General features: G+C 37.4%; 1 protein-coding gene across 1 annotated transcript in view; it reads right to left on the bottom strand.

The window, feature by feature from the left end:
• Window positions 1–26,947, bottom strand: part of LOC145671389 (alpha-amylase-like) — a 72,851-nt gene that overhangs the window by 28,381 nt on the left and 17,523 nt on the right. The window contains exons 3-7 of the mRNA XM_081740492.1: window positions 24,801–24,990; window positions 23,245–23,360; window positions 16,783–16,913; window positions 10,936–11,058; window positions 1,558–1,682 (exon numbers count right to left, since the gene is read on the bottom strand). Coding sequence (XP_081596618.1) covers window positions 1,558–1,682; window positions 10,936–11,058; window positions 16,783–16,913; window positions 23,245–23,360; window positions 24,801–24,990 — 685 coding nt within the window. The remainder of the gene's footprint in view (window positions 1–1,557; window positions 1,683–10,935; window positions 11,059–16,782; window positions 16,914–23,244; window positions 23,361–24,800; window positions 24,991–26,947) is intronic.

Genomic DNA, 26,947 nt, shown 5'->3' with positions numbered 1-26,947 from the left:
GACAGGAATTATTCTCGGTTCTGCGATATATTACAGTTGATAGAAAGTCTTTTCCCCACAAGTGTATCTATTCAGTACAAGTGTCTTGACCTGGTGAACCATCAAACAGAACAGCTTCAAGTTGAACTTGAAATTTTTTTTTCTGCCCGCAATAAACTGCTTTCTGGTAGAAATTCTAGAAAATATTCAATAAGCAGCAACTCTAATGCAAAGTCAGTCGTATGGCCAAGAATTCTATACGAATCTTCCCTTCCCTAACAAATTTAGTCGCTTTTCCTACGCACAGACACACACACATACACGTTTCTTCCGCAGCCGCAGTGAGGATTCTCAGAGGACACTTGCTAATGAGTTCTATTACCCTTAGTAGAAGGGAAAAAGCCTGGCTTTTTTGGTAAACAAAAGAGTTTAGCTAGTTGCAGTATACGAATATTTTAACACATGCCCCAGTAATAATATTATTTAACAGAAATGAATTTCTTCTTCATCCTCCCAGTTATTCAAATACGTTCTAAATAGTATATTTTCGTATTGAATTTTTCGCATTTAAGCTCATACATAATGTATTTACTGTATATTACTGCATGCAATTACCGTTGTGAGAAATTAAATTCCAGTAACCTCTCTGTAACGGACATCTCTCAGTGACGGACAAAAATGCATGTTCCATTGATGTCCGTTATTCAGAGGTTTCACTGTATTATCTTACAATATGTACTACTGTAAAAATTTTATTTAATATTACTTTCATACGATAGTACTGAATCATAAGATATATCAATACATAGCCTAACAATTATAAAGTTAATAGCTAAGTGAATTATTATAAGCTAGTTTCAATGTTTGTTTTCACAGTTAAGTTATTATTTATCAATTAATGTGCTTGAGTCATAATGATAAATTGCACATAAAATATTAACTTCTTAGTTAAAGTATATTTACAATGTACAGTATGTACAAATACAAGTGCTTTAGTTTTTAGAACAATTGATAAAACCAAGGAAAACTTTCCTACAATTACGCATGTCATCTATTATGATTGTCCCTGTAAAAATATGTTTATGATTTTCTACACAGAACTAGTCAAAAGTTGAACTGGAAACAAGTTGAAACTTGGAAAATTTTACGAATTAATGCGGTAATCTTTTCTAAAATTATATTATCAGACTTTTAAAATTTCACTAAAAGATAGAGGAAGAGGATGGTAGCGTATAATAATTCATTAGTTTAGCCAAGGATCTTATAAAATAGAGGATCTGCCCATATGTATCTTCATCCTATTAAATCAATGAAGCCAAAAAACAACTGAGCTTCGGCACGTCTGATTGGCTACTCTCGTTTCTGCCATCGTCTGATTAGCTACTTTCGTTTCCGCCATGATTGTTGGCTCAAAACATTGCGATTGTATTGGGCGGAGTGGCAGAGTAGGGGTGGTGAAAGTGTGACGTATGGCTTCAAGATTTTCTTGTAAGGGCAGATCCTCTATTTTATAACATCCTTTATTGTTATTATAAGGATTAACCATGAAAATACTGAGAATGATTGAATTGAACTTACCTTATAGAGCCTGGCATCCTTGTATGTGAGTATATTAGAGCCTCCAGCACCATGTCCACGCTGATTATCGTGGTTATCAACAAAGACCAAAGCGTCACCAGATGGCAGCATGTTCCATTCCTCACCTTTTACAAATGGTCAAAAATTAGTATGTACTAAGATTTTGTTCACTATACAAATTTCGTAACTTGCATATAGAAATAACTGTTTTAAAATTTATAATACTCACCTTAGGCCTTCCCCGTGCACACGTAATTGGTTTATATTCTAGATGGGATACTACTAAATGCATTGCGGTCCTTCGGCTGCACCGTAAACTTTTAAGTTCACGTCTCATATAGCCTCAATGCTGAATGGGGACTCTCAATAATGACAATATGAAATAATATAAAATTTCATTTTGACAGAAAAAAAGTTCCAGTTTGTGTTTGCATTTCCTGCGTCATGTTAAATATTAAAATTAGATAGCTCTAGAATTAGTAACAATAATATTTATATTGTCCTTACAGGAAAAAATGTAATCGAGAATACAAGAACACGACGGGAGGAAGGAGAGGTGGTAATGGCCAGTGATGGATATAGCCCGGGACTGGTGGGCCTAGCCTCCTCAAATTTTAAGTGACGAAAATAATTTAATCTATTATTTATATATATATATTTTAAAAGTTTATAGTAAGCTCATGATATACCTATCACAGACTGGGTGCTGGGCTACCCCCCTCCGACATTTTTACTTTCTAGATCCGCCTTTGGTAATGACAAGGAAAGTTAGGTACTTGGGATCAATAGTGCAGGAAAATGTAGGAATAGAAGATGATGTAAACAGCAGAATTAGCAGCAGTTGGATAAAATGGAGAGAAGCAACGGAGTATTGTGTAACCGTATGGCATCAATATGCCTTAAAGGAAAAGTTTAGAAAACAGTAGTTAGACTTGCCATATTATACGGAGCGGAATGCTGAACGGCGAAGAAGAGAGAGGAACAGAAGATGCATGTTGCTGAGATGAAGATGCTGCCGTGGATATACGGAGTGACGTGGAAGGACAGAATTAAGAACGAAGTGATCTGGAGAACACTAAAGATGAGACTAGTAGTAGCCCTATCAGGAAGTCGCGATCGGAAAGAGGAATTCCCGCCGTCGACGGTGGCAGGCCACCGGAGACAGCCGGCACCCGTCCGCGGCGGCACGATGATCTACTTGTTCAAAGTTGGCGACCTTTTGCCGAAGCGGCAAGCGGTCGAAAATCGTCGGCAAAACAGTCAGAAAGGCCTCTTTCCGACCCTCTGCCGACTCCTTATGCCGGCCTATTTTCGCCTGCGCGTTTACTGCGCCTTTACGACTTTTTGCCGACTGCTCGGCAAGCAACTATTCGTCGAGGTCGAAAATCGCGCGGGTAGACGCCGGTGTCTGGCGCCGACAATTCGACAGCGGCATCTGGTCGGCATGGACAAATTGTCCGACTGTAGGCGGCAGGATCCTGATGGGGAGAAAAGTCCCAAGAAAGTAGACTAAGATGGCTTGGGCGAGTAAGAAGACCTTTGGAATATGTAGCTCATCAAGTGAATGTTACAGAACTGAATAAGAAACGATCCCGAGGCCGACCAAAGAAGATGTGTTGAGATTGTGTTAAGAACGATGGTGCAGTGTTGTGTCCAGAGGATATGACACAAGATAGAAACAGGTAAAGGAGAGCGATCCGAAAAGCTGACCCCAGCAAGCTGGAGAAAAAAGGCTTAGAAGGAGAAGATATGGAAAATGAAACTACTGCATGTTACTTATATTTTTCAATGTCTAATACATTATTCGTAAATTTCCACTTTATGTCTTCATAAATAGTTTATAAGTAAGAGTTTTCCTTGTCGAAAACAAGTATATTTTTCTTGTTAGAAATCTCCTTCATGCTTTTCTGCCATCACCTTCTAATGAACGTAACGATACTAGGGGGAAAAATCTCGATATATTTTACGTGGAACCTTTTGAAAGTTGATACTTTTTCGTTTCGTATTTTCATTCGTTAATTTGTTTCGTTTTGTCTTTCTTGAAATACCAATCACAATTTGTATTCCTTGAGGCTTGGTTTTTCAGAATTGCACATGATTAAGCGACCTCATAAACTACTTCCATACAAACATGCACTTCTCCGATAACAAACAAAGGACTTCGAGCATTTGGCAATTGGTTCTGATTTCATGCTAATTGATGACTCATTATATGCAGTGGTGTATTTAAGGGAGGATTCTGGGCTTCAGCCCTCCCCCCGAAGTTATATTTACTATATTAAAGTAAGTAAAACATCTTGCAGAATTTTCACATTTCCAGGAATAAAGTTAGCAAAGTCCCCCCGAAACAAAATCGTAAATATGCCACTGATCATATGTGTCGTTCAGAGCACAAAGTAATTAAGTCCAATTACCAAAGTTGTTAGGAAACAGGGATAAAGTTTAAGCGGTACGCTTAATTACATGGAATAGTTAATAACATAGATATGTCTTTTACATTACAAGAATTATTTACAATATCTTTACATGAATCTCTTTGAGCTCTCAAAGAAGCTTCGCATAGAGATCTTAAAAATAATTTTTTTCACAAAGAACCAAAAAGTAAACTTGATTCCCTTCTGCACTGAACGCACCGTATCTACTTCTTGCATTGAGATTTCTCTCACAGATTGCCATTATTTCTCTGCACTTCACCAGATAATTTCTTTCTATTCTGTTTGGTATTGTTCTTTCGAAATTACAATGTTTTAGTTCATACTTGGTACTAAATACAAGTCTAATTCGAGATATTATTATTATTATTATTATTATTATTATTATTATTATTATTATTATTAGTAGTAGTAGTAGTAGTAGTAGTAGTAGTAGTAGTAGTAGTAGTAGTAGTGGTGGTCAACAATCAATTTACAATGAAATAACAAGAGCATTCAAAATGAAAAAAAATGCGAACGAATAGTAAAAACTGTAAACTGCAAGAGCTTTTCTTAAATAGCCTAAATTTTTGTACTAGAACTCAGTTATGATTTCAGAAAAATTTTCCGGGAAGGATTTTAATACAGTGGAGGTTAAAAGTAGTGTTACGAAGATTCTAGAATCCATTTTGAGTACTAATAGTATTTATGGTTCTGGGGAGAATTTCGTAGTTCCAGGGAGGGAAAAATTCCTCCCCAAGGCATCCCCTGAAATCATCACATCTAGTACTTGTTCTGTAGATTATCATTTTAGCAGGGTTAGGGTATACCACTTGTATTGACCTCAATCAGAAACAATACTCATCGCATCATTTCCCACTTACCAACCACTCATATAATGGATAAGTAAAATGCCCGTTCAGTGTTTGAAAGCACGTTTAATAACTGATAAGTAGCCAACCAGCGGTACGAAAGCGAACTGTTGGTTGCATAACAAAACAAATAACGTTAACGTTTAACACAGATTCAACTGACCTTAAAGCGAAATACCTAATTGTAAGCATAAAGAGAAACCAGGTACCGTCTTCGAACTTTCTAAACATTCATTTCTTGTATATTTGTGGCTACCATTGTTGGTATCACGAAATGTTTTGTGGTTTTTCATTGTTGGTATCACGAAATGTTTTGTATCTATCATTGTTGGTGTCACGAAATGTTTTGTGGCTATCATTGTTGGTATCAGGAAGTGTTTTGTGGCTATCATTGTTGGTATCACGAAATGTTTTGTGGTTATCATTGTTGGTATTACGAAATGTTTTGTAGCTATCATTGTTGGTATCACGAAGTGTTTTGTGGCTATCATTGTTGGTATCACGAAATGTTTTGTATCTATCATTGTTGGTATCACGAAATGTTTTGTATCTATCATTGTTGGTGTCACGAAGTGTTTTGTATCTATCATTGTTGGTATCACGAAGTGTTTTGTGGCTATCATTGTTGGTATCACGAAATGTTTTGTATCTATCATTGTTGGTATCACGAAATGTTTTGTGGCTATCATTGTTGGTATCACGAAATGTTTTGTGGTTATCATCGTTGGTATCACGAAATGTTTTGTGGCTATCATTGTTGGTATCACGAAGTGTTTTGTGGCTATCATTGTTGGTATCACGAAATGTTTTGTATCTATCATTGTTGGTATCACGAAATGTTTTGTGGCTATCATTGTTGGTATCACGAAATGTTTTGTGGCTATCATTGTTGGTATCACGAAGTGTTTTGTGGCTATCATTGTTGGTATCACGAAATGTTTTGTGGCTATCATTGTTGGTATCACGAAATGTTTTGTGGCTATCATTGTTGGTATCACGAAGTGTTTTGTGGCTATCATTGTTGGTGTCACGAAATGTTTTGTATCTATTATTGTTGGTATCACGAAATGTTTTGTGGCTATCATTGTTGGTATCACGAAATGTTTTGTGGCTATCATTGTTGGTATCACGAAATGTTTTGTGGCTATCATTGTTGGTATCACGAAGTGTTTTGTGGCTATCATTGTTGGTATCACGAAATGTTTTGTATCTATTATTGTTGGTATCACGAAATGTTTTGTATCTATCATTGTTGGTATCACGAAATGTTTTGTGGCTATCATTGTTGGTATCACGAAATGTTTTGTATCTATCATTGTTGGTATCACGAAATGTTTTGTGGCTATCATTGTTGGTATCACGAAGTGTTTTGTGGCTATCATTGTTGGTATCACGAAATGTTTTGTATCTATCATTGTTGGTATCACGAAATGTTTTGTGGCTATCATTGTTGGTATCACGAAGTGTTTTGTATCTATCATTGTTGGTATCACGAAATGTTTTGTGGCTATCATTGTTGGTATCACGAAATGTTTTGTGGCTATCATTGTTGGTATCACGAAGTGTTTTGTGGCTATCATTGTTGGTATCACGAAATGTTTTGTATCTATTATTGTTGGTATCACGAAATGTTTTGTGGCTATCATTGTTGGTATCACGAAATGTTTTGTGGCTATCATTGTTGGTATCACGAAATGTTTTGTGGCTATCATTGTTGGTATCACGAAGTGTTTTGTGGCTATCATTGTTGGTATCACGAAATGTTTTGTATCTATCATTGTTGGTATCACGAAATGTTTTGTGGCTATCATTGTTGGTATCACGAAATGTTTTGTGGCTATCATTGTTGGTATCACGAAATGTTTTGAAAATGAAATGAAATGAATTCTTAGTTTTACGTTCCACGGTTATGCCGGTTAGGCTAAAGGAGACGGTGATAATGAGAAATGAGTGAAATGGTGGAGTGAAGAAAGTGGAAGGAAACGGGAGAACCCCGAGAAAACCCACGAGCACGGTGTTTGTCCACCACAAAGTTCGCTTGGCGGGGGCTGGGATCGAACCCGGGACCCCAAGCACCAGAGGTGAACGCTCTACCACTGAGTTACCGCGCCCCCACGAAATGTTTTGTGGTTATCATTGTTGGTATCACGAAATGTTTTGTGGCTATCATTGTTGGTATCACGAAATGTTTTGTGGTTATCATTGTTGGTATCACGAAATATTTTGTGGCTATCATTGTTGGTATCACGAAATGTTTTTCTCTTTTAATGTATTTCTTATTTATAATTTAGTTTTTTTCTGCACTTCTTATATATTTAATTCAGTAAGTTTTATTTTTTAATTATTTTTATCTTGTACGTTTCCGTACCTTTTCTGTCTATTTCTTGTCATCTTCAGACATTGTATCATGTTAGCTTCACTTCGAGTCAGCAGTAATTCGTTTGGTTTGATACAGCATTTCATTCTTTCCTATTTTTCATCTTTATTATTGTACAAGGCTTTATTCTTATTTTCTTTTTTTTCATATATTATTCGTTCAAAGTTTTCCATTTTTTGAAATTTATACTAAAACAACAATTCTCTCTCACACAATAATATTTATATAGCTGAGTCCCAGAAGAAAAGCAAGTTACTCCTGTAAGTAGCGAAGCTCTTTGTAACCCAGATGTTCTGAGGATTTCGGAAATTGGATGTTATTTTTGAGTGAACTGGCTGTTTTTATGAGTGACGTAACCATTTGGCGTTTTGATCGTTTAGGCAATTTTCTTTCTTTCATGTAATGTTAGGGGAGAGGAAGGGAATGGTGATTAGCCCACTTTACCCTCTTGCGCGACCCGAGGAGGGCCCGAACTAGTGCTGCCATATCGAGAAAACTGTCAGAAAAGACTGAAGTCTAGAGTGTGCTGAAACATTTTTGTCGATTTTCTTATAAGGATCGGCATATTTCAACTCAAGATACGTACAATTTTACGTAGTAAGATCTTAAAGTTACTAAGTTTCATAAATAGTTATATTTATGTCTAATGCATGGCACACAGTTATATTTCAAATAAACTACGTTTTACTGTATAACCACCTCAATTTTCAAAATGACACAATGTAGGGGACGCCGATCAACGTGATAGATTTACCATCATGGTGATCGCCATTCCTAACAAACTTTTAGAATACTTCTCCAGCCAAAAATTATAAAGAAGTCTAGACCAAAGATAGGTAATACGCCTACTTGATACAAACACTGAAACCTTGAAACACAGAATTTACTTAAAATTGATAATTACTGAAAATCTAATACAGTGGTCAATGGTAATTCCATTTTATTTATCAAATTTAACGGAAAAGTGTCCATCTTCACCTTACCGAGTAGGCCTATTACTTATCTTGTTTGCTTTAGGCTAAAATTGCGATCGTGCCAATGTGCCTTCAATCAGGTATGTACACAGGAATTTATGTCGGGGGTCCAAAGCTTTCGGATGAAATTTGATTTGAGGTTATATATTTAAAATTTATAAAATCCAACATCTGCCTACGCACCTGTCTTCAATAATTGACCGAGTGTCAGCAAAGGTCTTCTGGTCGAGACGTTTGGGATTTGTGTTGTGTGCTTGTCTGTATATATGCCTTCTGTGTGTCTGTATGACTCACAATAACTAGGGCCTATCGAACGTATAAACCGATCTGAACGCAACGTTCACAGTTTGTTTATTGTTTCAAATGATATGTCAAGTTCGTAGGAGAAGAAAACTATAATTAATAGCGAATTCAACTCTTTTCTGTTATAAGAGCTTTGTAAATGTGAAAACATACTTCGGGAATTCCGGGCTATTGGTTCAGAAAGGGGGAGGGGTAAACTCGAACAAGGGTGTAGCCAGAAAATGAAAAAGGGGTGTTGTAAAAATGAACACTTACGAACTCAAATGAAACTTTTACAGAATTATTGCGAAATTTATCGTTCGAAGAACCTTGGAATACTAATAAATGACTACTCGTCAAACTATTTACTCTAAATAATAATCTCTAGGAGGTAACTTCTATTGGTTGTGAAATTTGTTAAAGCATGAATCTATGTAACACATGGTAGCAGGATCAAATTTAACGCAAGACGGAAGCTGTGCAGAGACGAATCCTTCAAGGCAAAATGGGGAGCTTTGTCAGAGATGTAGGCCTACACCATGCATTACTTACATATTCTATTTGAAATGAATATGCAATAACTTGAAAAATTAACTTTGTGTGATTATAGCATTAACTTTTACTGTTCTTCTTGTTGTTGCCTTATATTTAGACCCTTTCTTTCTTTTGTCAGTGCAGATGGTTGGAAATAATAAAGAAAAACTGATAAGGCGAAGTGGAGCCTAGAAGATCTTCAGGCCTATGCAAGCCTTACGACAAGGGAACTTCACGAGAGAACAGTCAATCAATTTAACATTCCATATACAACTTTTTATAATAGAGCTGCGAGCAACAACATGGGTTCTCCTACATTTGGTAGAAGTGTTGTTTTTATTCCGGCGCAAGAAAAAGAAACAGCAGATCACCTGAAGACAATGGCCACATGTTTGAATCAGTTGATTAGCAACATAAACTGTGTATTATGTGTGAAGAATTTGAGCGTGACGATCTTGGTATCGGTGTAACCTTTGTGGATCTGGGTGCATGCTGACTGTGCTACTTTGGACTCACCATGTGAAATCTGTGACCTGTGTTGTAAAAAAAACTTCAACAATAAATTCAGTTGACGTTTCTCAATGTTTCGATGGCACAGTTTAGCCAAAGAAAACATGAACTGCTTATGGAACTATGTGTGTTTATTAAACCCGTATTGTGATCGCCATTACCAACATGTGATGGGAATGGCGACCAAAGTAGCAGCTTGAGTTTTTTCCTTCGTGTTCTTGAACTGAAAGAATGACCGTCGTTTTATTTTACGCACTTATTGTAAAAGATTAGGGTATGTATTTACAAATTTCTTTCAATATATTTTGCAAATAGAATTGCGTAACATCCTATTTTTCTTAGGTGATCGTCATTGCCCACCTCTCCCCTATATAGTTGTATATTTCAGTTTCTACCTTCCTGTTCGTATTTTTCCTTCTTCCATTTCCTTCATAAGTAATAGTGTGGTTCTTTCATACCTCATACTATGTCCAATCATCCCACATTTTAAACATTTCTCGAGTCCACTGCAAAGAGCGGAAAGAACACCTAGAACTTTAATAATGTCAGAAAACGCTGGATTATTACAATACAGCATTAGTCGAATTATTTCATTAGTTATTAAAATTATAGAGCCTTGTGTTTCCAATACATAAAATCCCTAAACTGTACGTAATACATGTCATACGTATGTATTGTTTCAACACGCTAATTATCATCTATTACTGCTTGATTTTTTATTGTCCAGTCATACATGCATTGGAAACAGGTCACATGTGTTTTGAGAAGGAGCTCGTCACGTTGATGGAGGTCATAACGTCATCTATGTGGCCTTCAAGAGTACAATGCAAAAGGTTTATTTTCTTCTCTCGCAAATGCTGTCTAAAACGTTATACGGGATCTAGGGATGCGCCCTAGACAAGATTTGAGGCTGTCTCGTCTTGAAAATGTGCTGTAAAAATGATGTATCGACTCGAAAAATGTATTCTTCTCTATTGGAAAAGCTGTGTCTCGACTCGAATTTCGTCAGGAAAATTCTGTCTCGACTCGTCTCGTGCGCATCCCTAATGGGATCTAGGAATACATATATATGCCGTCGGTATGACTATCAGGCAAAGTAGATGTATTATCTTTTAAGTGATTTTTAGATCTGTATGTTAACACAGACCCGGTACAGAGGAGCTCTAACGTTTGAAAAAGGGATTTTTTTTTTTAGAAAAAATCCTCATTTTTCTCGAATTTCCCTTTTCAGGTATATGATACGGATATGTGAATGGTGCAGTTTGAAAGGATGCTTTACACTTAAGAAAATAAAATACGAACCAAAGTCCGAGGATAAATAATGGTGATGCAGTAGCTGCTTGATAGAAAGTGTAAAATCTACCTCAAAAACCCCAAAGTGGTTAAAATTAAAATTTAACTTGAGAACTAAAACTTACCAAAATTTATAAGCCATTTCAGTGGATTGTGTCCTCGGAAGGCATTCCCTAATTCGGAGCCATATTTAAATTCAGTTACTCTGCCTAGCTTCGTATAGTCGGAACCGTGAACAGCCTCACCACCTGAGAAATAGAAATTTTATTTAATCCCAAATTCTATTTGCTTTCATGTACAAAATTCTAATTTACTCTAAAATTTAACCATTGACGGGAACGTGATTTAGACAAGAATGTACATACAGAACGTTTGGCTTCCTTAAGTCTACTTGAGGGTGCTGTAAATATGTTAATATACAAGTAATAAGAAAAAGAAGCTTCGAAGAAACAAAGAAGTAATGAATTCTAACGAATAATAATTCAGAAAATTAATACAAATTTGTAGTGGTTTTGCTACTAATTGTTTGAAGTACAGAGCTGTCAAATAGTCCCGTTACCTCTTATGTATTACATAGATGTTAACGAATTGGTGTTTTTTATTGTTGCAGGTTCTGGTATACATCTAAACAACACGTTGCGTGATTGGTTTATTCCATATCTGCAAGATCGGGGGCTGCTCGGTCGTGTATAGCACAAACAGGATGGAACATCTGCCCATTATGCTATTGCTGTTAGAGAATATCTCGATGAGATATTTCCTGATAAATGGATTGGACGTGGTTATGTCCTTTTACCTTTGGATTGGCCACCCCGAAGTCCTGATCTGTCATCTTGCGACAATGCATTATGAGGGCTCATTAAACAATAGGTTGATACCACACGTTACGAGACAGTTGAAGAACTTAAGGATGCTGTTCGACGTGCATTTATTGCTATCACTCATTGCATTGTTGAGAATGTAACATCGTACATGGAGGAGAATCATACTCTGTTATGAAAATGATGTTGTACTCACAGACACTGTGGAATAAATAGTAAAGAATAGTCACACTATCTCAAAGTTATCCTCTGTCATGAGTCAACATCAATACAATATGACTACCTATAAATATGTGAACACGCAATAGGGAGTAACAGTGCTTTGTGGTCATTCTGACTAAAGACAAATAGTGGTTACGATCATAAAAATGACAGACTGTTTTTTTCATTATTAACTCATTTGTGTAATGATCATAGATGGGTCGCATTTAGGTATACAATTTTTTGTAGTTCACATCGCAAGTCTAAGATTTTCACTAGCAAACTGAAATGTGATACCGCTTTATTGAACTGCTGATAAGTATGAACATTATCATTTGTTGTACACCTACAAACATAATATGCATCAAGTCATGAAGATAATAAATCCTTAAAATTGCATAATGTACTACAAGCGTGTTGTGTACTGTGTTATTCTGTAAGAACGCAGGGCAAAACCTGATAAGTGCCACTCTACGAAATTTTACAAGATAAAACATTATTCGTGGAGTTTACAAAAGTATTTCTCTGCAAGGCATTCTTTCTTGTTCTTATTCTTCTTTAAATATCTACTTAACTATAATTTTCCTCTTTTGAACCATTTATTACGTTCACGTAAGTAGGCCTTACAATCATATTCATCATCATCATAGGTACTCTGCATTATTGGCCAATCTCCCATGCTCCAAGGTCTTCCGCTAACCTCTTCCTCTTCAGGTACGACTTATCTGTTTTGATATCTCTATTATCTGGAGCTTCCTTCGCTTCTTCCTTTTTTTCCTGCCACCATACACTCTAATACTTCCTTATGATACAGTTCCTTCTTAGCCAATGTCCCAACCAGTTTGTCTTTCTCTTCTCAATAACATCTAAAACTAATCTTTTCTCCCCCACCATTTGTAACATCCTTGCATTCGCTTTCAGCTGGGCCTAACTAATTCTTCACACTCACATTTCGAAAGCTTTCAGTTTTCTTTCATTGTTTTTGCGTAATGTCAATATTTCTGACCCATACAGTACAATACTGCACACGAAGCATTTTACGACTCTTTCTCAACTCTTTACTCAAGGTCCAACAAAACAGACATTTCTTCCTCCGAAAAGCTTCTTTTCTACATTTCTAAGCTTGCTTTTATTTCACGTTCACACTTCATATCATCGGCCTTATAATAGAGTTTATGTTATTGTGGACGTCCGTTACTCCGCACGACAACTCTTTAATGGACGCGCGAATTTCTTAATTCTGTTTTTCTTTTCTTTCTTCCAATAAAAGCTAGGGCTTTTATCTCGTGTGAGTTCGTTAACAAAGTCAATCCGTTAACATCTTCATAGGTAATGGTGACTATAACGGTAGCTATCCACATCTCATTTTCTGCTATTCAAAGATAGTAAAAGTTACATATCTCACTGTTAGATGGCAGCATACATCCTTCAGCAGTCGACATCTACCCAACAAAATTGAAATTTCTACTATGTCATTCTTTTTACTGTTGATTAGACTCTATATAATATCTAGGATATCAGTATATTTTACAAGGTACAAGTTTACGAAACCTGAACAAATCGATTACTTAAGTGCTTCTCGTACATCCTATGTAAGTACATTTAATTCTTAAATGTCAGTACATCTAAGCTTCAATGGTACACAGCAAAAATTGAGGTGATGAAACAACACAAAATGACTACCACTTTAGAGCGTTACTTGTGTGTCAATTCAACACCAAGCTTTTATCTTTTTGATAGTCACGGTCGACTAGCTCCCGCCCAAAGGGTACTGCCCTTTATATCGGGAAGTGGAGTAATGGGATCGTGAGGATTAGGAGAGTGTGGATGGGTATTATTACTTTTATTAATCTTTATTTCACAATTAGTTTATACATAATCATAAATTTAGTGGGGAGACATTAATACATTATATTAGATAAGCATATACTTTGGAAAAGGGTGGACATTATGGCCGTTAACCATAATCATATCTTAAGGTATGTGGGAATAAATGGTAATGAGGTGCATCAGACGTGACAACAACGGGTTTTGTTAGCAAAACAAATGTATTTTATCTTCTGATCCGGGGGCGACTCCGGATCTGATGAAGACAGGGGAAGCCCAGTTAGACAATAGGACTACTGTGCATAAGATGGAATGATGCAAGGTGATGCCGTGGCGGTGATGTAGTCTGTGATGAATAGGTGGTTGGGACTGTCAGGTGGTAAGGAGAAGTGGTAGAGGTTAAAGAGGAGTGAAAGGGGGGTATGGCGGAGGAGGACATTGGAAGAATGTAGAGCAAAATGATGCCTTGTGGCTAGAAGCATGGTATGATGAGTTTGAAACCGAGAAGAAATGTAGCGGAGTCCCAAGGTTTCGAGATGATAAAGAATGTGAGGAAATGGAATGCGGTCATAGAGTTCGTTGGTTGGGCTGGGAAGGTGGATTCGGAAAGCTAGGCGGACGCATGCCGTTCAAGAATTTGAAGTCTAGTATAAAACGAGGGAGCAGCGGCAATCCAGGCGGTAAAACCGAAGGTAAGAACGGGACGAAGGAAAACTTTGTAAGTGGTTAAAAGTGAGACGATTGTAGGCTTTGGTACATATGGATTTCAGATGGGCTGTCCATTTAAGATGTCTGTCGAAGACTATCCCTAAATATGTAACAGTGTTTTGTGGCTGGAGAGGAACGTGGTCGACATGGACAGAGAAGTTGGCCGGATTGCGATAGACGCGTTACCGCTTGTTCGGAGGAAGAAATATGATTGATTGTGTTTTGGCAGCGTTTAATTTCAGTCTCCAGCGTCTGCACCAGGCGAGAAAGGTGTCAATAGCAATCTAAAGTGTTCGATTGATCTCTTGGACAGTGTTTGCGGTTGTGAGAAAGGCTGTGTCATCGGCAAATTGATATAAAATGATATTGCCAGGTATTTTAGGAAAATCGGCTACATATAAGAGATATAATAACGGAGATAATGATGAACCTTGAGGAATGCCAGAATGCAGGAAAATAGGGTGTGAGAGGTGGTTGTTGATAGACATATAACTAAAGCGGCAAGAGAGAAAGTAGAAGATGAAACGGATGTAAAACAGAGGAGAGAGAGAGAGAGAGAGAAAGAGAGGATTTTATATATAAAACCAAGATGCCACACCTTATCAAAAGCTTTTTCCAGATCGAATAAGACAAGACAGGAAGGTTTGGATGTATTGAACTGCATTGTAATATGGGTTGTAAGGCGCATGAGCTGATCATTAAAACTATAGGAAGGCCGAAAACCTGCTTGCGAAAGAGGAAATAAATTATGGGCAGATAGATGGCGGTGCAGACGCGTAACAAGGATACATTCCAGAATTTTGCTGAACGCTAGCCTGAGCTGAATAGGCCGATACGAAGAGACAGCATGTGAAGGCTTGTTTGGTTTGGGAAACTTGAGAGTGATCGAGGATTTCCAAGAAGTCGGAATGAAGCCTCTGCGTAAAATAAACGTATAGATAGCGGCAAGTAAATGAAGAAAAATATATGGAGACATTCTCATCTTGGTAGGAAATACGATCAGCGCCGGAGCCCACTGACGTTTTCTGGTGACTGTGATGTGGATATCTTCAACCGTAATAGGAGCAGTAAGATGACTGTTTGCAGGTAATTGGTGGTTAGAATTGGGTTGAAGATCTGGTTATGAAAGATTGAGATTATCGGCTGGATGGGGGCGTAGAGACGGATCAGGTGAAAGAGGAGTGAAAATTCCTTGAAGGTAATAGGCAAAGGCGTTTGCTTTCGCAGTATCGTCAGCAAGTTATTAGTCTCAATCTAAGGGTGGATAAGGTGTACGAGACGAGCATTGGTGAAAACGCTTTCAGTATTTTGTGGGATGAGTGGTGGTGGAAAGATCATTGCAGGTAGTGATTCAGCGACGGCGTTTATAAGAACTATGTAGTTATGGAGAGTGCGTTGATACTTACGGTGGAGACGGAGAGACTCAAGAGTGAGTGTAGTCTCTATAATGTACCCGGGTGCTAAATTAATACAAAAGTAACACGCTCAAGTGGTAGTTATTTTGTGTTGTTTTAACTCCTCATTTTTTTTACAATGTACATGTAGATGCACATATCGAACACAAAAGCTTGTAAAGTAATCTAGTGAATGTATAAAAAGTATCGGGTGTCCCATAAATAACGCAACTTTTGAAATGACCGCCACTTCTGTTCCAGTAACTGAACGTTACACGATTTTCATCCGTTATCTTTGTGGCTAGTACTTATGAAGAGCCGAGTAGCGCTTGATCGTTATCTTCTCTGTGTACAGGTATGAATGAAGCGCTTCGTGACGGAACAGCTTGTATGTCATAGTGAAAACTTGTTACAAATGTGATGAATGTTATACAGAGACTGTTCGTGAACTCTGTGGAATGTTTAGTTAAGGTTATGCACCGAATAAGTAGACTATGATGACGTTGACCAAACATTCCACAGAGTTCACGAACATTCTTTGCACAACATTCACCACATTCACGAACATTCTCTGCACAACATTCACCACATTGACGAACATTCCCTGCACAACATTCACCACATTTACGAACATTCTCTGCACAACACTCACCATATTCACGAACATTCTCTGCACAACATTCACCACATTTCTAATGATATGACAACACTATGTTCCATTGTGAAGCGATCCAATCCTACCCGTAAATAAAATAGATCATGATCATGAACTATTCAGCGTTACATGACTTCTAACCTAAAGACAAGAGATAAAAATCGTATAACTTTCAGTGATGCCAACTTACTAGAACAGAAATGACGGGCATTTCAAAAGTTGGACACCTTCTATCAGCAAACAATAGCAGCAAATAATAGTATATGCAGTTGCGTCAGCTATTTAGTTCAGCTGCATATGGATAGCAAGTAAAATATATATATATATAAATTTGTCAACAATTATAACGAAAGGATTTTTTTTTACCTAAGTCAATCACTTCTTGAAAGATGAAAGGTCGTTGACCAGCTGCGAATCCATGTTCCGTTGACAAATCATTGACTTGGCTGTACATAGCTTCCAGATCAGCAGGCCACATATGTTTGGACGCATCAACTCTGTGAAAACGTAAGCAAATACTGACAGGAATCTATTTAAGGAAACAAAGTCTCAAGCATGCGCTGATGCATTTCAAGTGTAAAAGCGAAAAATGAACGCAAAATTCGACCATTAATACATCTACTTTTAAAGAGCATTGTGCTCAAGTAAATAAATGTGGGAAACATTCAGATAGAAAGGTAACCAAGAAAGTTCTGTCGCTGTTTCACTCACTATCTTCGAACATCGGTATGCCAACTAAGACGTACCTGGAAGACCAAAATAGTTCCCAACAGCATCGACAACCTTCTGTCAATGTTCTGCAAGGTCATGTGTTTCATCGCGGTACGACTTGCTGGGCCGTGAAGTGAAGAAGATATCAAATGCATTTTGAATCTCTACTAAGGATTTGAAATGGCGTCCTCTAAGGCGATTGTCCAAGGAATGGAACAGGTGATAATTGGATTGCGCAATGGCCGGAGAGTATGGCGGATGCAATAGTGTTTCCTATCCAAGGCGTAGAATGGTATCCCTGGTCATCCTAGCCACGTGGTGGTAAACATTGTCCTGTAACAGGAGGATCCCTTTACGATTCAGAAGTGCTGGCTCCAGTTTTGAGTTTTTCTTGAACATGGCTCAGCTGTTGACAGTACACAGTTGCATTGATGCTCTGACCAACTGGTAGCAGTTCTCGATGCACGATGCCGCGAGAAGTTTACAGAACACACAGGAGGACCATCTTCTGGTGCAGTACTGGTTTCGGTTGGTTTGGAACCGGTTCGTGGGATGGTAACCAATGATGATGGCGCCAAGGAGCTTCGTGCATGACCCACTCCTCATCACATATCAATGCCGTGTCCAGAAATAGCTCCTTCATCAGATGAGATAGGAAAGAAATGCAGGTGTCTACTCGCGTTGCCTTCTGGTCCGGAGTCAAATCATGGGCGACCCATTGACCCAACTTGTAGTGCTTCCCCAGTTGATGGAGGTTATGCCGAATGGTTTCTCTACTCACACTGAATTGTAGTCCCACTTTCTCACATGTCTGACCACTGTTCGCCTCAATTGCTCCCTAAAGATCTTTATTTTTTACATGTGTTGCTCTTCCAGCACGTGGTGCGACGTGGTGCATCACCGTCCTTAAACTAGTTAATCCAGCGCTTCACTGTCCGCATAGTCACGGCATCCTCACCAAAGGCCTGGCATATCTTCCGCCCCGTTGCAGCGATGTTTGTCCCCAGTTTGTACTCGTACAGCATACACGCCCTTATGATGTTCTGTGGAGATCCCATGTTCACTCTGTCCTTACGCAACTTCACGGTGTAACAGAACTGCCACAACCAGATAGTATGTTGGATATACCCACACCAACAACTGACCTTCGCCTTATCTCCATTTGCATTACCCTCATGCAGTGAGAGCCAATTGAATACAGACCTTCACAAAAAGTGAGAGAACTTTCTAGGTTACCTTTATACTTGCCAAGCAGGCGCACCCAGAATGTTTTATTGGGAGCAGCGTAAGCTTTGAAGGGGGGGGGGGGTGTTAAGACTACAAACCACTAAGTCTATGTAGTGTTGAACGGACATTATTCAGCAACCTAAAAGTCGATAAGTAATTGTAAGATACTTCCACCTATACTTTCAGAAAAACATGAAGGAACGTTTATATAAGAGGAGTAAGATGAAGTGTAAGATCTTTCCATGCTACACCAATCATTTCCCTGTTAAACAAGGATAGTTTTATTGAGAAACTATACAAATATATGTTGAGTTACGAAGTGTTGGGCGAGTCTGGGCTAAGTGGATCCCCGGACCATATTCACTAGAAAGACATATTATATATATTCTTTTAACCTTGTTGCTACGTACGTTTTAATTCGTATTATTTTTGGTTTGTTGTCTTAATTCGTAGATTTTATTTTCGAATTTACGCTTTTTAACAAATCTTATTGTCAATGTTTAATGTGCAGCTTGTATTGGTCATTGACCTCATCGTGACGAGAGCAAATAGCGGAGCTGCTGACGCAATTGTTAAACTCGAACCAATTTATCACTCATTCGATCAGAGCAGAGATTGATATATCGCACTCTATAATATTTGCTGCTAATATATAATTTTAGTTTATTCCTATAAAATGTTCATTGTTGTCGATTATGTGTTTTATTTATTCTTGTATGAACAATCCACGGAAACAAAGATATTGAATTCGGTAAGCTGATTGAACAATATTCTTATTGCGTAATGGCTTGTGATTTTGTGTCGACATCTCATAAGACGAAAATAAACTTGATCCCTCGAGCAGGAGAGGCTCTTACAAGACGCATAGTTTATGTGGTCACACAATGCTTCGAACAGAGACAGTTGAAGATTGGAACCAAATCAGTAAGAGTGGCACTCCGGAAGCGATTGCCTTGGCTTGTAATATTTGCGACGGACAGGATTGATCCAGACACTTTGGAAGAATTAATTGGTTTGTGCTACATTAAATCTGTTCCATACATATTTATTCAAGAATCGCGAGAACTAACGGCTGCTATTAACAGTGGAAAATTAGTCAGTTGTTGCTGTATCACAAGAAAATGGTACTCTCCATTACGGATGCAAATTAAGTTATTAAGAATGTATGTTAGAACGCTTTCAAAGTTTTATCATATTATCTGAAACTCACGTTTGTTCTGTTGCATTATTTGTCTGGGGATACCGAAAAATTACAAGTATTTTTCACATCTCTTTCCTAACAACAATGACTGGATTTGTTCTGTTTTTTGGACTTTCTAAGGTCATTTGAACAAATTATTTAAGAAAATAAAAGGTATGATTCATTATCGTGTCTATTTTTGGAAGTTTCACAATAACTCTCTTTAACAAAAATGGGTGTTGTTGTTTCTGATGGAGTGGTGGTGGAATTGATTTATATGAATTTTCAACGAACTTTAGAAGTTCGTTATTGAATTTTCTATGTCTGTTTGTGTGTGTGTGTGTGTGTGTGTGTGTGTGTGTGTGTGTGTGTGTGTTATTTGCGAATTTTTCAATTTTGAGCTCTCCATTCGATAGAGTATCAAAAACTATCTGAAAGAAGTGATGGAATTTCACGTCACTCTTACCATTCCCCAGTTTTAAGGAGCAATATCTCGGGAACCGTAAGTCATAGAGAGATGATATTTTAGGATTTTTTATTTTTTTCAATTTTGAGCATGTGTTTTCGTAAAACAACATATTGTAGAACGTTTAAACAGAACTCTTAAAGGAAACATGTAAAAAAAAAATGAAATGAAATGAAATCTTTGAGTTTTACGCCCCACGCTTATGCCGGTTAGGCTAAAGGAGACGGTGATGATGAGTAACAAATGAAAATGATGGAATGAAGAAAGTGGGAGGAGCGGAAGAACCCCGAGAAAACCCACGCACACGGTGTTTGTCCACCAAAAAGTTCACTTGGCGGAGGCTGGGATCGAATCCGGGACCCAAAGTACCACATGTGAACGCTGTACCACTAAACCACCGCGGCTCCCCAACATTTGGAAAAAATTTAATACTCAAGGAAATTATAAATGAACAAGAATTGTTTAATGAGTATAATACTAAAGTACATAGAACAATTGATATAAAGCCTGTGGAAGTTAATAAGAAAAAATAATTGTTTTTAAGTTCGTTCTGTCAATGCTCTTGGAGCATTCTCAACTGTTTAACCATAATCACTACCTATCTCGAATGGGTTTTTATCTTCTCACTTTCAAGTCATTTAATTTGAGTTTACCGTCTCTTCCAACGGAGTGGCTATATAAGACGTGGATCTACAGTTTAACGTGGAATACCAGCCACATCAACTTCCGCTGGGAATCTAATGCCGGTTTCCCGTGCAAAAGCCGCGTGCGCTATGCATGCAGTCAAAAGGAAAAACATTAAAATGCGTACATAAAAATGTTAGTGAAAGTTCAAAGTTTCACATCGTAATAATTCATTCATGAATTTTGTTATATTTAAACAAGTTCTTTTTATTATCACCTATCATAAAATATTTTTTGTCATTAAGTTAGACTTTCAATTGCTTTAAACCGCACAGTGCCAGTGAGGGAATCAAAGAGCTTAGGAGGAAAAACCAAGTATGCAATTGTAATACTCGCCATTTCATTGCTTGTTACTCAAGAAAGAAAGAAAGAAAGAAAGAAAGAAAAGGAAATGACTGAAGTCTGTGTCGCACCTTCGTATTGCAAAAGATACCACCAGTTTTACACTTTCGTTTCCTCTCGAAAACGAACCAGGGACCCCACAAGTGAGAGTTCACCGACTCAGCCATCATGCCCCATAGAAAACATGGAGACAACTGTTTTAGATGAGTGATTTTTTTTTCTTTTTAAGTAATGTGCTTGGTGTAAATGGTCCCGTGTTCAATTCTCGATGAGAGAGCATTGAATGCATTTCGGTGGTCAGATTACATTTAATAGAAGCCACATATTGCATATTGCTAATCTTCAACAAAACGTAACTGTACATAAAAATATTTAGTTGGATTCGAAGGCAGCTTTTCCGTCTCAATTACCCTTGATGCTTAATCGTGGGCGTTAAACTAAAAAGATACAGCATTTATTCCGAAGTTGGTCGTCTTCCTGCTTTTCGACAAAAAGCGTCAAAACAACTATGAAAATTTAAAAATCATCAACTTTTTGGATCATGGTAAATGGGTTATAATAGAAATAAAATGATATCTTTTGACTTTTACGTCCCACGGTTATGCCGGTTAGGCTAAAGGAAACGGTGATTATGAGAAATGAATTAAATGGTGGAATGAAGAGAGTGGGGGGGGGGGAACGGGAAATCCCTGAGAAAACCCACAAGCACGGTGTTATTCCACCACAAAGTCCACACGACGCGAGCTGGGATCGAACCAGGAACCCCAAGCACCGGAGGTGAACGCTCTACCACTGAGCCACCGCGCTCCCCGTGTTATAATAGAGTAGGGTAGGGTAGGGTAGATTAGAGTAAGGTAGGGATAAGTAGGGTGGAGTCTAGTGGATTAGTTTAGGATTAGGGAAGTTTGGACCCATTTTGTTAATAATTTCTCGTCTCTACGTAAGGATCCAACTCGAGCGTCACTGTACACCTGCAGCCATGTTCAGAACACAAATGTTCGTTACTGTCCTGCAATCCAACCATTCGGTAACCTTGCGCGAAGTAGCTCCCTCCGCTTGCCAAATAGTTTCTTATTTGTAACCGCTTATGCAGAAAAATAAACACAACTTCCACTTTCCTTACATATTATGAAGCACACAAATGAGCAAATTATCCATTTCTTCCCGATAAATTTTCAAAATTTTGCTAGGAGCGGAAGTTAATCCATTTTTTGTATGTAAATGTATATATTTTCACTAAATAAAATGCTAAAAACAATGTTCATAGTAATGGACTGTAATTTAAGGTTTGATTCGTATACCATACGAGTGCAACTAAATATAAGTTCACTATATTTAAATGATTATAACTTAAACTGCATATAATATTGACACGTAAATAAATATATTCACAAGGTATTTTTTAGTTGTAACTGCTTGCAACACGATGGCTAGTTGTTCAAACTACTGGTATATTGTATGATCTTCGACCATGATATTATGATCCATCAAAAACTGCATGTTCTTGCCTCCACACACTATAATGTCTACAAACAATAGAAAAGCATTAAGCAACTTGAACACTGTTGCCAGATAAAGGAATACATCTTGGATTTCCCTGCGCTAATGGATAACAGCGAAGGACCTTTTTTAAGACAGGCGAGCTGCTAGAACTTCTTGCATAAAACTTTACGTTTGCTCTTTTATTTATTTACTTTTTAAATTTAAAGTTCTATAACTATGCACTGAGGCTAAAGAAGCAGTGTTTCTTTCAGAAACATTGTTCCCGGGGAACCACCTTAGTATTCCGGGGGTCCACTGCTGGTAGTATTCTATATATTATTATATTATAGACGTGTTATTTTGGTCTTCTCCGGGGTGGCACTCTCAGAGCTCCGGGAGGCAGTGCCTCCCAAAAACACGTCTGGAAGAAACCTGTAAAGAGGACGGTGTTGCTGGAATGGATAATAATGGTAGAATGAAAAATATGGGAAGAAACGGAAGAACGCGGAGCAAATCCACAAACAAGGTGTTGCCCACCACAAAACCCAAATGAGTGTGTGAGGTGGGATCGAACCAGGGAGCTTACGCACCACAAGTGAACACTTTACCACTGAATCACATGCTACAAATGAAGGACTTCGACATTATAAACGGACTATATAGTAAGAAACAAGAAAATGCATCACAATAGCCGTGGTAATTGCAAATGAATCTAAAGTTCGCAGTTGGCACTTACCTAAAACCAGCAACTCCATAACTGATAAGCTTGTTCATGTATTCGACAATCTTCTGCCGCACCCAGTCTTTACTATGATTCAGATCATGAAGGCCTGACAGCTCACAGTTTCTCACCTGAAATAATAATAATTATTATTCTTATGCACAATGGAAGAAGTTGTATTAAATGATTATTAATGTAGGAAAGAACACTCTTAAAAATTTCCTTACTCAGAAATGAGAAAAATGCACGTTCAAAACAAAAAAAAAAAAAATATTTTTACTCATATTTGAGGAAAAATATCTCATTATTTCCAAACATGTTTTCATTTATGAGCTCAAGGCAAACTTTCAGAATCCCATTTATGAGATTACCTCATTTCTTAAAAATGAGAATGGAATAGTGCCTGATTTGCAATATCATAGGTGATTAAAAAGTAACGGTAACAATCTTACCGAAATAATATTACTATGTTTTACTAGGGAGTAATATTGCTAGGGTGTAATATACTATACAGGAAATGAGATAAATGATTTCAGTTGTAGCAGAATGCGAATGGATATGAGAACGTAGTGCGGTGATGCGTCTGAGGAGGCGTATGGATACATATCAATGTGACAGCGGCGAGGAGCAGCATATATATATCAGCTTTCGTACGTAAGTTTGGGTGAATTGTAAACATACTACCATAGACTAAAAGTTACTGTAGTACATTCATTGACATGTATCCATACGCCACCTTAGCTGCATGACCTACTGCGTACTCATATCCATTCGCACTCTGCTACAGCTGAAACCCTTTATCTCGTTTCCTGAATAGTAATTGAGCCCTAGCAATATCACTCCTTAGTAAAACATAGTAATATTATTTCGGTAAGATTGTTACCGTTAATCATCTATGATATTGCAAATCACGCACTATTCCATTCTCATTTTTAAGAAGTGAGAAAATCTCATAAATGGGAACCTGAAAATTTGTCTTGAGACCACAAATGAAAACACATTTAGAAATAATGAGACATTTTCTCTCAAATATGAGTAAACATTACTTATTTTGTTTTGAACTTGCATTTTTCTCATTTCTGAGCAAGGAAATTTTTGAGAGTGCGGAAGACAGAAAATTTTCCGGAAGAAACGGAAAACGGAAAATGTGATTTCCGGAAACCGGGAAACCTCTTTTCGGGAAATGGCCATCTCTAAAGTGGAATACACGCAAAAAGGAAACTGAAAGTTCAACCAGACTTCTTAGAACATGTTTTTATCCGCGATATTACTGATTCTGAGATGTTTGCGGATCGATATAATGGGTTTGTACTGTACTAGGAATACCAAAGAGTTGTAATTTTCTCTACATACTATGTAGAAAAGTGCTTTTATTTAATAAATAAAAGTTCCTTTACGTAGAACAGAATAGTTCTTTTACCTGATCGCAAGATTTTCGTTTTAATTGTTTCATATTTCTCATTTTAAATAGAAAGAAGAGAACTATTTGCTCTTGAGCTGATTTACTTGTCGGTAGGATGGTAATTAGTAAACTATAAAATAATCAAATACTAAACTATCAAACTATTTACCTGACTAGCATCATTGTAATTTTCTATTCCTCCGGTGGACGAGGGACAATCGGAGCGACTGTGAAAATCACCTGGTCCATACGGGACAGCTGGGTATTGTCTATTGCTTGGATCTGCAGTACTTCCACCTGTTCCTACAGGATTAGGATTGTCACCACTCATATGGTTTATCACCAAATCGGCATAAATTCTGCAATGGATAACCAAATATATAGTAACCAATTAACTATGCAAGTAACCTTTAACCTCAGCTTATGATGGGCTATTTCCGTTTTACGACAAACTCATTACAGTAGGGTTCCGGAAACTCGTTCTAATATGGACCGAAGAGTAGCCGAGTTAGTGAAAATGACGGGTTATCAGGAATGGGGATAGAAAAGAATAAGAACAAGTGTTTCGTCAGAAAATACAGTACATTGGTTGCTTGAGAATACAACAGAGAATAAATATCCTAATTACCCTTAAACAAAGGAAAAGTACGTACTTTATGAAGACATAGAGCCTTTACTATACTGTACATGAAAATGAAAATTAGTGAATACACACTGTACAAGAATTTACCTGATAAGACAGACCTCAGAAAAAAAAACTTTATGAAGGCTTCGCCGTGCCAGGCTGTTCCCGAGTTATCATTGCCGTATTATCGAGTGCCGAGTTTAAGGAACTCTACTGTCCAGGCTGTTGCCGAGTTATCCGAACTGCCGTATTATCGAGTGCCGAGTTTAAGGAACTCTACTGTTCAGGCTGTTGCCGAGTTATCCGGACTGACGGATTATCAAGTGCCGAGTTTAAGGAACTCTACTGTCCAGGATGTTGCCGAGTTATCCGGACTGCCCGATTATCGAGTGCTGATTTTAAGGAACTCTACTCTCCAGCCTTTTTGCTGAGTTATCCGGACTGCCGGATTATCGAGTGCCGAGTTTAAGGAACTCTATTGTATATACTATGTATGTAATTTACTCCATATTAAAAAAAAAAAGTTTTAATTTTAAAAAAGCGAGTGTGAGTTCCTACTATTCAAGAGAACGTGGATTGTTGACCACATCTGTCAAGCGATTTGTTTAACTTTCGATTTTTCTAGGTCTTCGCATCCAGCTCCATTTTATTAAGTAAATTCAGGAATAATTGAATGGAAGTGGGAACACTCAGTGATAAATAAACTAAAGTTGATAAAATTAGGAATAATTGAACAAAAGTGGGTAAGTTTAAAGACAGATGAAATTAAAGTGGTAAATTAAGGGATAAATCTACTAAAATTGTTAAATTCAGGGATAGAACCGAGCAAACTCTGGGGTAAAACAATAGAAGTAGGTAAATTCAAAAATAATTGGATAGAAGTGGTTAAATTCAGTGGTAGGTCCTATAGGAATAGCAGTGAATAAATTCAGAGATAAATAAAATTGAAGGGGGTAAATTGAAGAATAAACAAACAGAAATGGTTTAAATCAAGAATAAATAAACAGAAGTGGGTTAATTAAATGATAAATGAGTAACAATGGGCAAATTCAGAGATTAAGAAATGACAAGTTGATAAATTCCCAGATAAGTAAATAATTAAAAAGGCATAAACTTCAGGAATAAAGGTACTGAAATGGATAAAGTCAGGAATAAATTAACAGAAGTGGGCAAATTCGGTAATAAAGGAATAGAAATTGATAAATGTAGCCATAAAGGAATACAAGTAAACAAATTCGGAGATAAAGGGATACAATTAGTCCTTACTCCGATTTCAAAACCTTACTTTGTCGTCAGAGCTCGTTCAGTTAGAATTGGGTTTCATTAAAGTTTTAAATGTCACTAGCAGAATACCCGTGTTCTTCACACGAGGAGGATAGGTTTCATTTTGAATATAAAGGGGTGAATTTGGATTTAAACAGCATCGGAAGTGTCCCTTTTCGTCTCAGCGACCCCGAAATCTATAGATTTGACACTAATATCGGTAATTTTCCATCACACACACACACACACACACACACACACATATATATATATATATATATATATATATATATATATATATATATATATATATATATACCGGTATATATTCCTTCCCCCAAGTTGCGGGGCTGAATTTGGATACATCTGATGACAGAAGTATCAATGTTCATCTCAGCAACCCCGAAAGCTTTGGATTGGACACTAAT

The sequence above is a fragment of the Thermobia domestica genome, chromosome 15 (genome assembly GCF_964235325.1).
Source record: "Thermobia domestica chromosome 15, izTheDome1.hap1.1, whole genome shotgun sequence".
Classification (NCBI taxonomy): domain Eukaryota; kingdom Metazoa; phylum Arthropoda; class Insecta; order Zygentoma; family Lepismatidae; genus Thermobia; species Thermobia domestica.
The sequence above is the reverse complement of the archived record's forward strand: the minus strand, read 5'-3'. Positions and strand labels throughout refer to the sequence as shown.